This window comes from Haemorhous mexicanus, chromosome 3 (genome assembly GCF_027477595.1).
Source record: "Haemorhous mexicanus isolate bHaeMex1 chromosome 3, bHaeMex1.pri, whole genome shotgun sequence".
Taxonomy (NCBI): domain Eukaryota; kingdom Metazoa; phylum Chordata; class Aves; order Passeriformes; family Fringillidae; genus Haemorhous; species Haemorhous mexicanus.
In genome coordinates, this window is record NC_082343.1 from 49,046,208 (window position 1) to 49,060,343 (window position 14,136).

The 14,136-nt window shown below is 44.2% G+C and overlaps 1 protein-coding gene across 2 annotated transcripts in view; it reads right to left on the reverse strand.

Annotated features, from left to right (window-relative positions):
• Window positions 1-13,832, reverse strand: part of UST (uronyl 2-sulfotransferase) — a 152,295-nt gene extending 138,463 nt beyond the window's left edge. The window contains exon 1 of one of the 2 annotated variants that reach the window (XR_009485810.1): window positions 13,214-13,832. Coding sequence is in view for 1 of the 2 variants with exons in the window: in XM_059841713.1 (XP_059697696.1) it covers window positions 13,214-13,469 (256 nt within the window). In the remaining variant the exon portion in view is untranslated. The remainder of the gene's footprint in view (window positions 1-13,213) is intronic. The other variant, XM_059841713.1, reaches the window with a different exon arrangement.
• Window positions 13,833-14,136: the final 304 nt, after the last annotated feature.

Sequence of the window (14,136 nt, forward strand, 5' to 3'; positions counted from 1 at the left end):
CAAGTGCTGAAGTAAGGGCAAGCAGAAGCGTTTCCATGTTGCTGACCATCAGTGTTTTCTTGGACATGGTGCACGGGTTTCTGGGAAAATCCCTGCCCTCCTAAGAGTGCAGAGAATCATAACCCTGTTCCTGATACTGCTATTAATCAGGCAAATGACACCAAAGGCACAAAACCTCTCTGTGCCCTTTAAATGAAATAAAGAGTGTTAATAATTACCTTCCTCTTTGACATGTTAGATGAAAACTGAGGCATGAGGATAAAAAACCAGAGTTGTCCTGTCAGTGGCAACTGAGTGAAGAGGAAGCAAGAAGGACACTTAGTAGCTTTTACAGATGATGGAAAAATTTTCTTTGTTTAGGACACTTGAGCAGAAAATTTCAGGCCTTTTTTTTTTTTTTGGGGTAGATAATAAATTTATCATTTATACAATAGCTCCAAACAAACAAGCCTATCAATGCAGCAGGGTAGTACAAAGAAATTCACCGTACAGGCACAGCTCTTATCTTGGGGATAGTTGGGTCCAACAGGCCTCCCCTCCCACCCCCAAACTTTGGAACCCTCATTAAAATCTTTCTGAATCTCAAGTCCCTCTTGCACGAAGCATGAGCAGCACACACATCATCACTAAAGCCAGAGCACATTTAGAAAGAGGGAGAAAAGAGCATCAGGCCATTGGGAGCCGTACCACATGAAAGCCATTGGATCCTCCACTGGTGCTACACACTCTGACACTGGCATGACATGCAGGATCCTTGAGCCAGCAGAGCAAAGAGGGGAGGGGCAGGGTCACAAGCACCTCAATGCACTTACTGCACACAGCTAACTGAACACCTCAGCACAGTAATAACAAGATCCAGTTACTGCCAGCCTCAGCTGTATTTGAGCTGGGGTCAGAAGGTGAAAGATACTATATGCTATTTAAAAGCCTTTCAGCTTCTAAAATTCATAACCAAAGAGCTGCAGAGCAAAAAGAACTGAAGCTGTCAGCTGTTTCCATGTAGCATAGTGCAAAAAACAGACAACTGCTGAGCTATAAAGAATCACAGAGCTTTGCCAAAATTTGCTTCATTGATTAGATGAGACAAGTATCAGATTCAAAACTAGACAGGGAAAATGCAACAGGCCTAATGAAGTAAGGCTGTTCATCAGAAGATTAAATAACTCATGCTGAATTTGACTGACTCCCCAGAAAAATACAATTGAAAATATCATTGATGATATTAAGTAATAGGTTTTGCTCATTAATAATGAGGTAAGGTAGAAAGCTCACAGTCAGACAATGAAGCATTTTCTATTTCAGCTTTCATTTAATCACACTTCTGAAAATCTCCACTTCACAAAAAAAATCCTCCCCCCCCAAAAAAAAGCCCCAAACCAAACCAACCCCACTGCCCCCCAAAAAAATTCCTCAGATAAACAGGTGGTAAGGTTTAGACTCCACTGCTTTGTTATTCACCCTAATTTTCTTATTGTGCTATCTCCCAACAGGCAACACAAAAGAAATCTGCACATTTGTATGGGGAGTTCTGCTAGGAAAAGAACAATCAGCTGCAAACATGAAAGGAACTCAGAAGTCAGCAATTTCACAGCCTTTGCCTTGCAATATCTGCTGCAACATTTCAGATCATATCAAAGCTATTGCCGCTCACCATTTCCATGGAACTGCAAGAGGTAGGGAGAAACAAACATGGCACCAAATCCACCTATCAAGCAGGGATAGATACCCTCATGGTGTTCTTCTTCCAGTGCCTTATGTAGTCATTATTTTATTCATCCTAAGCACTCAGTTTCAGTGACCCACAGACACGAAGTAATGACCTTTCTATTTAAAAATCTTGCTAGTGTAACTTCCCAGCTCCTCTCTCCCTGCCCCATCCTTCTCCCCCTTCTCTTTGGAAGCCAACCACTGGTCATCAACGAGTGTTTCTCAGAGTAACTACCATGACAACTCAGATCCTTCCCACCAAAACCCAAGTATTTCTCTGTGCTTAAGTTAGGGGTTCTGCCATCACAGCCACATATGAAGCCTGAGCTAGTCTTTGGAGATACCACTGTCTCTCCCTGCTGACTTCAGAGGGAACCTCTGAAATGAGGAGTAAAGGTCGTACAGACAAGCCATGTGCAGTCTAAGTCTTGCGTAACTTTTTCTAATCAAGATACTTGTCTGTCCCCTGCTCCCCCTATAGCTCTCTCCTGTTCAACATCCTCTTCTTGGCCCTGTATTGCCCCATCTGAATGCAATTTCTACCTGTAATCTCACCAAATTTGTAGAGAGGAGGTGTACCAACATCACTTCTCCAAGATCTTGCTGTGTATTTCACAGCACCCCAGTAGCCTTTTTCCTTACCTTTTAAGAATGCAAAGGCATGGGCTGCTTATGGGACACTTCTCAGATCCCATTTTTTTCTGATTTTCAATGCAGAGATTCAGGTGGCTCTTCTCTAAATGAAGGCCAGCAAAAGAGGCAAGAGTATTTGCTCTATGATGCAAGCCACCGAAGAAAGAAAATCTGGTTGAAGGAAATAGGACCACCAGCAATTCATGATTAGTAAATCACTATCTGCTAAACATGGTTTGGTGTTACAGATGAACAGAGTAACAAAAGGACTGGGAAACTACCTATAAATACAGGGGCAGGAGAAGGAAAAGAGGTTCTTAGAAGGTAAGAGAACAAAAAATAAGACTGAACAAAGAGACAGCATTAAGTATGGTCAATATAGATGTAATCTCCTAATTGTCATGAGATAAACAGAGGCATAAAGATTTATCAATTACTGTAAACATTCACAAAATTACTGTCTTCTGAAATCCAACCCAAAATTCTATATTGTGAGATAATTCTCAAACTCCTTCTGAAACAACATCATAAGGCTTCCCATGCCCCAACCCCTTCAAGACTCATGCCCATTTCAACACAGAACACTGCCATGAAGGAAAAGCATAAAACTTCATAATCTGTATAGAATAAAAAAAAAAAAAAACCCACAGGACATTCAGAGATGTAGTGCAAACTCTAATCTGCACAAGAATTTCCAAATCCTACAGTATTTTACAAGGTAAAAACACATCTAACTGGAATTTCGATTTCAAAAGCAAGCTTTGAAATCTGGGCTAAAACACCATGTAAAAATCTTTGAGAAAATCAAAGTATCCTCCAAAGAAATCTGCCATTACATTCAAAGGCCAAGCAATGACAGAAGCCTCACAACAGTCTCCAGCAGTAATTAAGGAAAAGCTAAGAAACATTCACTTATTCTAACAACTTTGTTATATGTATTTCAGAATAATCTATTAGTAAACTACAAGAAGAGTTGTAAGGAACAAGTCCTCTCCCAGAAACACCCAGAGCATTCCACATCAGGAAAAAAAAAAAAAAGAAAGAAAAGAGTGGAAATAATAAATCAAATCTCCTTGACTACCAACTGTTAATCCAGGCGCCAGCAGCTCATCTCCCAGAATTGTCACTTGCCAGCAGTTAGAAACCTTGTAAGAGTACATTGTTATGATGGCGTCCTCTCTCTGGGGCAGCTACATTAAACTGAACTAACCATCCACTTGATCAGCAGAAGTTTTTAAAATAAACACTCTCAGGGGTGCTGAAACATGCTATTTACTTATGGCAGAGACGTACTGCTTCTTCACTCAAACAGGCACAGGCACTATGATCTCCATCCCTGTCTCCTGATGACTTCTACTCTGAATCATTAAGTATGATAAGTAGCAAGCCTTGGCAAGCATCCAAATGTCTATTTCTAAAGCATTAGTACTCAGAAACCATAGCACAAACCTAATCACTGTGCTTCCATGCTTGCAAACAAAGCCCAACATCCATTTCCAACACAACAGGGTCTGCTCCCCTCAGTGCAGCTTTAAATAGCAAAAGAGTATAATAAATTTCAGTCAAATAATTGCTCTCCACTTCCTATCCACCCGTCCAGTCTCCAAACATCCTCTAACCCAGATTCTAAAACAAAGAAAAACAAATGCCTCATTATATAAACACAAGTTATGTTTGAAAATCTACTTGCCTGCTCACCAATAACAATGAGGAAACATTTCTTGGTGGGGAAAAAAAAATCATGTCATCACTTTCTACAGCTTTCACTTGAAAAAAAAAAAAACAACCAAAAAACAGAACAAAAAAAAAAAAAGAAAAAAAAAAAAAGAAAAAAGAAAAAAACCCAAACCATAAGCTAAAAGCTTGAGGAGCCACTGCTGTACCAGTTAGACTTGGTCTTTCAGGCAAGCACCTCTGCTGCCCAGGGAAAGGCAGTGGCAGCCTATCCCAGCTTGGTGATCCCTTCTAAGTTAATGTCAACAGGCTACAGACAACTGACATTCCCAAAAAGGGCTGATCCTACTTGTATCTTGTCTGTAGTAAACTGCAACGGCCTGGAAATGGCTCTCTCCCCTCACTGATGAGGCAGGAGAAGCAGACAAATGGCTGAGAAGACCTTGAATCTTATAGATTTGAAGAAGAACTTAATTCTTGCCAATTTCAAAAGGATTTTTGTCTTCCCTGCCCCCATGGTATGAATAAACAGCACCCAGACCACTGCAAACCCTAGCTTCAAAACTTACTGGTCCAAGGAAAAAAACCAAATACAGCACAGAAGGGGGATAGGAGGACCCCCCCCTTGCACCCCAGTTCTTCAGGAGAGACAACCCAAATAGAAATATTCTCTGAAGTTATCTGCCCCCATAACAATGCAGTGGCTGATTTTTCTAAGTGTGTTTCATACATACCCACGTGAGCACACAGAGTGGCTATTGACCTCTTTGGCTGTACTTGTAACAGAGGAAATCCAGGGCCTTCTTTCACACCACTGCAATTTAAAACAGAGCTCACAGAGGGTCACAACTTCAAAAAAACCCCTACAACAGCCTTGTTTGCCCAGTCCAAGATGAAAACAAACTCTTACATCTTACCTGAAACCTGTCTTTGCAGAGAGTGACAACTATGAAAACAAAATATCCAGGTCTTCCTGAATAGGTTATAGGAGCCAGAAGCTAACAGTGTGCAACTACTTGCACATGAAGCTAAGAAAACCACCCTGAAAGAAGGGCTTCCTTATGTGCTCAAAATTTATGTCCAAAACACATGCTGATGATCATAAAAAATACACTGGAGCAATTTCAGTAATGCCAGATTTTTCCTAGACACAAGAGACAGCAGACACACTTTCTATTAACATACAAATTTAAATGATGGGAGAGAAAGGACCAATTACCATCTGGAAACTGAGTGACAAAAGGATACCTGCTCCACCATTTTACAGAATATTCCTTCCAAAAATTGTGTCAAATCCAATTCCCTCTGTTATACCTTCATCATATGTTCTACAAACTTTGCTAAAAGACCCCTGTGCTTAAATAACAAACAAAGAATTTCCACTTACTTCCAAAGTCATGGGTGATTTTGACATGTGCTACTGATTTCAAAACAGTTTTTATCAGGCATCAGTGCAGTAGAGTTAGCAGAGATGTTAATTAATCCCAAACCTCTTATTAGAGGTAAGGGGGAGAAAAATTAGGAGCCTTTATTTTCCCCACAGAGCATGAAGTGTTGTAGCTTCTGTAGGAGTTACTTTTGCTACAGTCTCTCATTCTAGCACCCTTGAATGTTTATCAGTCTTTATAAAACCCCGAGCAAAAGCAACATTCCTTCTCCCTAATTTGGTGGGAAAATATGAGAATCACTGCAACAACCACTTTTCTCCTCCTAACAGTCAATCCCTTTTGGCTGCCTACTCTCCAATAGAGAACTTGCCATTCACGTGGGATGAACAAGGCTTCAAGAAACTGCATTTTCACAAATGAAGTCTAAGCAGCACTATGGGAAACAAGAAATAAATTATTTGGTAACTTCTGTGGACATGAAGACACATCAAAAAATTGAAGCCCTCTGACGAGACTCTGGGAACCAAATATAATAACTCCTGAAGTAAAACTGAACAGAGACTGTGATAGTCAACAGTGGTGACACCCTTGAAAGAAAAGCAGCTGGACCACTGACTTTGCCTCAGTCTATATAGGAGCTTCCTTCTAACACTCTCTGCCTTATCTCTTTGCCACAGCCAAAACCTGTACACAACAGAAGGGTTTATCAAAAGCATCCTTTTCCTCTCAGTATTTCTGTGGCCATGACCACCACACTATCTCAGACCATCCTACTCTGTCACACATTAATCTTCAAAATGTCATTTGGACAAAAAGGGGTTAGAGAGAATTTCTACATGATTTGTTCAATGTCACATGAAGTCTGTCAGGGCAGAGAACTGAAGCCTCTCCCATCTCCTCAGGCCCAAGTGAAACATCCCATTTAACCAGGAGACTTGTTCTCACACAGGTGTATATACCACACTGCCATATAACCTGAAAGTAAACTAAAAAATAAAAATTTTGAAAAAGCTGTAGTAATATTCCCTCTCATCAGGGACTGAATTAATCCTTTAAATCCCTTGTCAAATGCCAAAGTGGACAATAAGAAAAAGAAACATGTACACAGACACCTACATGAAATTCCTGATTCCCAGACCGGAGTCTGACTTTGAAAGCAAAAAATACATTCCTGAATAAATACTATTCAATTTTCCAAATATATTTAGTATATTATCACAACATATTCACACAAGCATTTTTTGCTATGACTTCACTGCACAGAATGTTTTAGCCAGCCAGCACAATGTAATCCAGAGACCACTCAATCTTTTTGAAAGAAAAAGGCTTGAGGTTTATGACCTTGGTTATAAAATTAGATGCATTTGGTTCTCCACAGAGTATTTCCTGACATCACCTTGTGTTAGGCAAAGCCTTGTTAATCTTGCCATCAGACAAGCTGTGAGTGATGAGCAGTCCTTTAACAAAAGCTACTTGGAGATGAGGCTCCTCTTTTGTCTTCCAAAGAAGCTCACTTATAACTTGAGAGTTCAGTAACCTAAATGGAAGTCCAGACATACTTTATCTGAAAGATAATATGTATGGCCTTCACAACAGCAAAATGAGGAAGTTCAAAGAGGACAGAAGAGCTAATTAAGAAAGATACAGCTACATACAGACTTGTGATTTAGGTTCAGACCATCTCTTTTCAGAGCTTTTAGGAAGCAGATTCCAAACTGACCTTTCAGTGCCTTACAATGTTAATGAATTTTGAAATGTAATTAATTCCATGTGTATTGCAACTAAATAATCTTCTGAGAAGTCAGACCAAAATGAAAATGCTTTGGAGTACAGAAGAGTGGTCTCTTCTGAGAACAGTAAGAAAAAAACCTTGTCAGTAAGAACATAACCTAGGCCTTTTTAAAAGCTTAGACATCTCAGAAATGGGTACTGTATCACCACAGTCAGCCTCACTTACAGACCTGATTGTCTTTCCTTGAGTGTGTTTCTCCTACTCACACACCTGAAGGGCCTTCAAAACAAGTAAAGGATTCCTGACCCATGCATGTGCAAAACAAAACTGCATGAGACAACCCTTTCTGGCCATGTAAAGGCAGCATGCTGTCTACCTGTAAAAATAAAGCATGATAGGTGCTTCTACAATTTGGAAAAGCTTGCCCTGAAGAATTGTGTGGTTTACATCATTCTAGATATAAATGTACTATTACCAGAAAAAAATCCCAACCAATTCCTCTCAAAAAAACTCCATCAGTTGCCCCTCCATTCTACAGCTTATAAAAAATTTGGATACAAAACACTGACACTTAGATTAACTGTTTTCTTTGGATAGTCAGGCTTTCTTTTTTATCCCTCTCTTAATAGGTTAAGAAGAAAAAAAATCAGATAGGTCAGGAAAAAAAGAAAACAAAACCAAACCAAACAAACAAGAAAATACAACAACACCCTACCAAAATAAAGCCAATTCATACTAGCTCGATTCAAATAAAAAGTTTCACTTGCTGTTTAGTTTTTAATATTTTGAAGATATTTGTAACAACTTCCCCAACTACTCAGATTTCCTTCTCCTTCTTTTATGGTTATATTCCCCGATGTGCCCAAAATAAACACAACTGTTGTTCTGACAACTGTAAGGCTACCAAGCCCATCTTGGCCAAAATACCTGAGAACTTCCAGTGTCATGAAGAGGGAGTCAAACATAGAAATTGTTTGAAGAACACAAGTGGACACTTGAGACTTTTGCCTTGATAGGAAACCACAGAAAAGGCAACTTTCACAAGCAATCAAACCAGTGTACTTATTGTACCGGCTCCTGGAAAGTTCAGGAGGGGAAATGTTTTAATTGACATGAACAACAAGTTTGCACAGCAAATACTGAAGATACAAAGGTTTTACACTTTTATTGGCCATTAGAGGGTTGCTACCAGCCCTTGGAAGCTCTCATTTCAGTAATTTGAAGCGTGTATATCTCACAAGTCAAAGAAGAGAAGAATAAAGCAATGTAAAACCACTGCAGTTGCAGGGGAGTGGAGCCCCTAGGGCATTCCCTAAAAGCCACTGGGCTGTCCAAGATTTACGATTTGTGTCTTACTCATCTAAGGGAAGACTCTTCTCACTTCCTTCCACTGCTGGAGTTGGTTTTCAATTAGTGAGCCAGAATTACCTTGGCAGAACCAACAAGCAAGATCTCATTTGTGCAAATCCCAATACTGAAGTTCATTACTGGAAAGCCTGGCAGTTTTTAAACCTTCCTGTTTTTTGGGGCTCATTTGTGATCCAGGACTGGTATGCACCCCCCCCATAGCAAATTTAAGTCTACTGGCAACAGATACACTTTTAAGTATCTTCCACAGATTCTTCAGAAATAACCCACATATGCCTATGCCCTCCCCAATAATTTTGTGCTGAAGAACAGGGTCCCTCCCGATGGGATGACTACAGTGGGAAACTTGAGCCCTGTCACTGTGAGCCACATCCAGAACAGAGAGCAGAAACATCAGCCTTCCACAGACTTTCTGTACTCTGAATTACCGTGAGCTTGAAGTCAGAACAGGATAAATAACAAAACACAGCCTCATATCTACTGCTCTACTCTCATTTGCTCGGGATGACTCCACTATAAAGAAATTGAGATGTCAATGGAAATACTGAATACAGCTATTGTCTACCCCACAAACTGCCATAATGTTTTTCCAAGATTCTCTCCAATCAGTATGGCAACCAAACAAAAGGAGGCATATATGGACAAGACACCAGAGAAGTCAGTCTGGGAGAGAAAAAAAAAATTACTAATATTCTGAATGTTCTGAAAACACATTCATCTTCCCCACCTCCAAAGGAAAGTTAATAGAACTAGCAAATATTCACACTTCATTCCTTTGAAAATAAATGTATACTTCCTCCACAGCATATGATGCAGGCCTAACAAAAAAATTAAAGTTTTTCAAACCAAGGGTTTTCACACTGTCTTGATTTTGTTTTATGCACAGACCTGCCTGATGCAGGCGTGACTTCTGTCTAGACCACTACTGAAGTTTGGTGTTGTTGCTCAGGAACTTCTTTCAAGTTCTGAGGTAAAACAATCCAAGCATTACCCTCACAATAACACAGCTAAACATGACCAATGCACTGAAACTTGCAAATGCAAACAAAAACTCTGAAGTCAGACAAGATGATCCCTCCCACACTATGGAGGGCACAAAACAGAGAAATCAATATTCCCTTTAGGCTATTCCTTGGTTTCTGTAGATTTAAATGCAGAAATAGATAGATAAATAGATTCCAATAAGGGAAACTGCAAACTTCACACTGTAAACATGGTTCACAAACTAAACTGCTCATTTTTGTTTGGAGATGTGCATTTTAGCACCATAAATTGCAGGTTGGAAGGACTACAAGGAAAGAGTTGCTTGTACACTGAATCTGTGGCTTCAGGGGGGAAAAAAAAGGTGTTTTTTTTTAACACCATGAGACTTCTCTTTGCTGTATAAGACACACATTTATATGTACAGCTTTGGCAGCCAGCAGGATGGGATGCCCAATATCTATTCCTCCAAGCAGTTCTGTTAGCTCCCTGAAAGACAATAAGCCTTCTAGTTACAAAAAAATATTGTTCCTAATTTGAAAGTCTTCCCAGCTGGATACCTAAAGGAGTAGGCACCACTCTATAAAATGAAAAAGTAAAATGTTCAGCACGGTGTCACCCACGCAGATCAACTCTGACAACCCAAATGAAACTGCAGACCAAGGAGGTATAAAGTAACTCCATAAAGTTGCATGCAAACAGACACCTCACTACCCAGAATATATCCCACTTGTCTGCAGAGGCAGCAGCACCACTTGCTTAGTGGGTACTAGGACTCCAGCCAGCCACGAGGACCCTGCTTCCCTCTCAGCCACTAGCCTGGTGCAGGATGTTAGCCAAGCCTGTAACTCCTTAACATCCCAGCTCACGCAGGCACAGAAAGGAAATTCCTACACTAATTCATGTAACAAGTGCAGAAGTTCATTAGCAGAGATTAATAGATCTGTCTGCTTTCTCCTGCAAGAATCCCACACTTCAAAAGAACCCCAAAACATTTTCAGTAAGACTACACTCCATCCCCAGGGGCTCATCACGTTCAGGCACACACAACAAAGGCTTTTCTGCACTTGCTGAGTACCTCACAAAAATTACTATGACCCATTCTCCAAGATGCAGTGGTTTCCAAGCCTTTCATCTGCAGGCCTCAGAAGATTTTCCAGCAGACATGCAACTACTGGCTAGAATGGTTAGGTTAGTAGATCCTAGGTTTTTTTCCCCCATTCCTCAAAAGCAGTCAAAAGGCCACAAGCTGAGTAACCCTGCATTTCTTGGTGTCTATTTTCACCCAACCTAAGCAACATTTATTTCTGAAGAAGAGGAAAAATTTAAAAATTGACAAAAACTTTTGTCTGAAACCAGAGATTATGTTTAATCCCACTAAAAGTACCAATCAATTAAAAATAAAATCTTCTACCAGAGTGAGCTGTGCCTCTTTAGTCCAGAAAAGAGAAGACAGAAGGGATCTCATTAATGCACATAAATAACTCAAAGGTGGGTGCTAAAGGATGGTGCCAGACTCTTCTCCATGATGCCCAGTGACAGGACAAGGAGCAATGGCCATAAACTAAAACACAAGAAGTGGCAGAGCACTGGAACAGGCTGCCCACAGAGACTGTGGAGTCTCCTTGTCTGCAGACATTCAAAACCCACCTGCATATGTTCCTGTGTTGACCTGCTCTAGGTGACCCTGCCTTGGGATGAGAGGTAGACGAGATGATCTCCACAGATGCCTTCCAACCCTAGCAATTCTGTGATTCTATGGTGAAAAATTTGTCAGTTTCCTCTTCAGTGGAGGAATTTCTTCCTAATTGTAATATTAAAGGAAAAAACGTCATTAAAACTCAAGCCAAAATTGCTGTTGTGTTCGTGAAGTAATATCCAAAACATTTTTCTTTGCCTATTTTCACTTGAATTTTCACTGATTTTGTACAGCAGATTTACAGAATAACATTATCTGGAAGTGACTTCTGTTCTCCTGGTTCTATTTCCCCAAGAAAACAGGAAAAATTTACTTGGGCTGCTCAGAGGCTAGTGCAGCTGAGTTCTGAATATCTACAAACACATCCCAACCTCCCTGGGTAGCCTGTTCCAACACCTGACTTCTCTCACATTGAAATTTTTTTTCCTGATAGCTCACTGGAATTTCCCTTGCCGCAACTAGTGTTTGTAGTCTCTTGTCCTACTGCCTCTCCACAGTCTCTCACTAGTTAACTGAAGACAAGGGATAGTTTTCCCATAAGGAAAAGCAACACACACACATAAGGCTATATTCTTAAACTGTTCATAAAATATGGACACATAGAAAAGAATCTGGAGCTTATTTTTCTCAAATACATGAACTGTATTTTTGTTTGTAACCTAACATTGTCTCTTACAGCTTGTACCTCTGCAGCAAGTACCACCAAAGCCTCACCTTCACACACAAGTAAAGCAGTGTGGCCAATGCAGTAAAAATTCACACCACAAATGATTGTGTAGTAATCCTCCTATATTGAGAAACACTCGGTTTTTGTTCCCTATTTCATATCACAGAATGGAACTATATGGTCTTTAAGGTCCCTTCCAATCTAAACCAATCTCACCGCTATGGGCAGGAAACATCTTCCACTAGACCAAGTCGATCAAATCCCCATCCAACCTGGCCTTGCACAATACCAAGGATGGGACACCCACATCATCTCTGGGCAACCTGTTCTGGTGCCTCACCACTCTCATAGTGAGGAATTTCTTCCCAACAGCTAAACAAAACCTGCCCTCTTTCAGTTTAAAGTCATTCCTCCTTGTCTTACCACCACCTGAACTAGCCCTGCCAGCCTAAGGTACTTACTCGACCTCACGATAAACTCTTTTTCACAACTTCTCTGCTGAGCAGGGAAGCAACATTTAGCGATGTGGACGCTAGCTACAAAGAAAAACCACGTGAAAACTTGTGGTCAGCATGAGGGTGAGAACTACAGGCCACAGCGTGGGACTTTCACCCGCTCCACCGGGGCTTACACCGGGGCACCTCTTTCGGGATTACGCAGGCAGCCAGGCTGGCAAAGCACCCGAGTGAGCTCGAGCGTTCGAGCGCTGCTGCACTGACCCTGCTAAGCACACCCTTCTCTCCAGACTCCAACCTCTTGCACAAGGAGGGATGCTTGGTTCACAAAGTGCATCTGGGGTTTTTGGTTTGGTTGGGGGTTTTTTGGGTTTTCTCTTTTTTTTTTTTTTTTTTAACAGCATCTTCTGCTGTGGGCCATCCGCATCCCGCTTCTCCTCTCCGGGGCACAGCACTCGGCGGGGAGGCGCTGACAGCTCAGGGCGGCTGTGCCCGAGCTCCCCCGGTGCGCGACCCGCGGGCAGCGAGCGCTGCCCTCCGCTCCGCTCCGCCTCGGACCGACCTGGCGGCCGGAGGAGCCGGCACACCGCGCTCTGTCACGGCCACCGGGCACACAAAGAGCCGCCCGCGGGCGCACAGCGCTCCTGGGGCTGAGAGATTCCCGAGGGGACTCCGCTTTGGCCAGCAGGAACTTGTGGCGGGGCGCGCCCCACGCTCGGCTCTCGGGGCGCCGCGGCCGGTCCCACTCCAGTGTCAGCGCTCACGGCGCCGCGTCCCGCCTGCTCATCCCGCCCGGTAACCCCGGCCGCCCCAGCCCCGCGGCCGTGTCCCCGGTGCGGAGGGAGGCCCAGCCCAGCCGCCACGGGGGGAGAGCCGCAACAAGTCCCCGCCGCCGCCGGCCGTCCTTACCCAGACAGTGCCGCAGGGCCAGCAGAAAGTGCGGGGGGCCCCCGTTGAGCTGGTAGAAGAGGGAGCCCAAACAGAAGAGCAGCAGGGTGGCCATGCAGAAGACGTAGTCACGCAGCGAGAGGAAGGGCAGCAGCGAGAGGGGCCGCCGCCTCATCAAGCCCCCGCCCTGGCTCGGGCCCCCTCCAGCCGCCGCCGCGGCCGCGGGGGGCCAGGGCGCCGGGCATTCCCCGCCGCCGTGCTGCTGCTTCTTCTTCATCCTCCCCTTCGCCGCCGCCAGCTCACGCAGCCCGCCGAGGGAAGCGCATCCTCCATCCGCCTGCCCGGCTCCGGCTGCCCGCGGCCGGGAAAGTTCCCGGGAGCTCAGGGGATCCGTCCCGTCCCCATCGCCGGCTGCCCCCGGCTCCGCGGCAGGCGAGAGTCCCCGGCGCTCCTACGGCGGCGGCGGCTGCTACTGCTGCTACGGAGCGCCGCTAAGGGGAGGGGAAGGAGGTGGTCACCATCCCGCTCCCTGGGGCTCCTCTCCTCCTCCGCCGCCGCTTTCGCTCCCTCTCTCCGCTCGGCCTCTCGCCCCGGTGTCAAGTTACAGCCAGCACTCCGCCGCCGGCCGCCTGCAACTCGCGGCCGACTTATGCGCGCCGCCCGGCCCCGCCGCCCCCCGCCCGGCCCGGCCCCGGAGCCCGCCCACCCCGGCCAGCCCCGGCCCGCCCCAGCCTCCGGTCCCGCCATGCGCCCGCCGCCTCCGCGCCAGCGACCCCTGCGGGCGCCGCCGCCGTCCGGCCCCGCCGGCACAACGCACCTGCCCCGGCCCGCCGGGCGTGCGCGTCGCGGGGTGCCGAGCTAAGTCTTACGCGGCGAAAAGGTCCGCTGCCTTAACATGGTGTAACATCGTTTGTGGGGGAAGAAAGGGATCCCTGTTCTCCTTG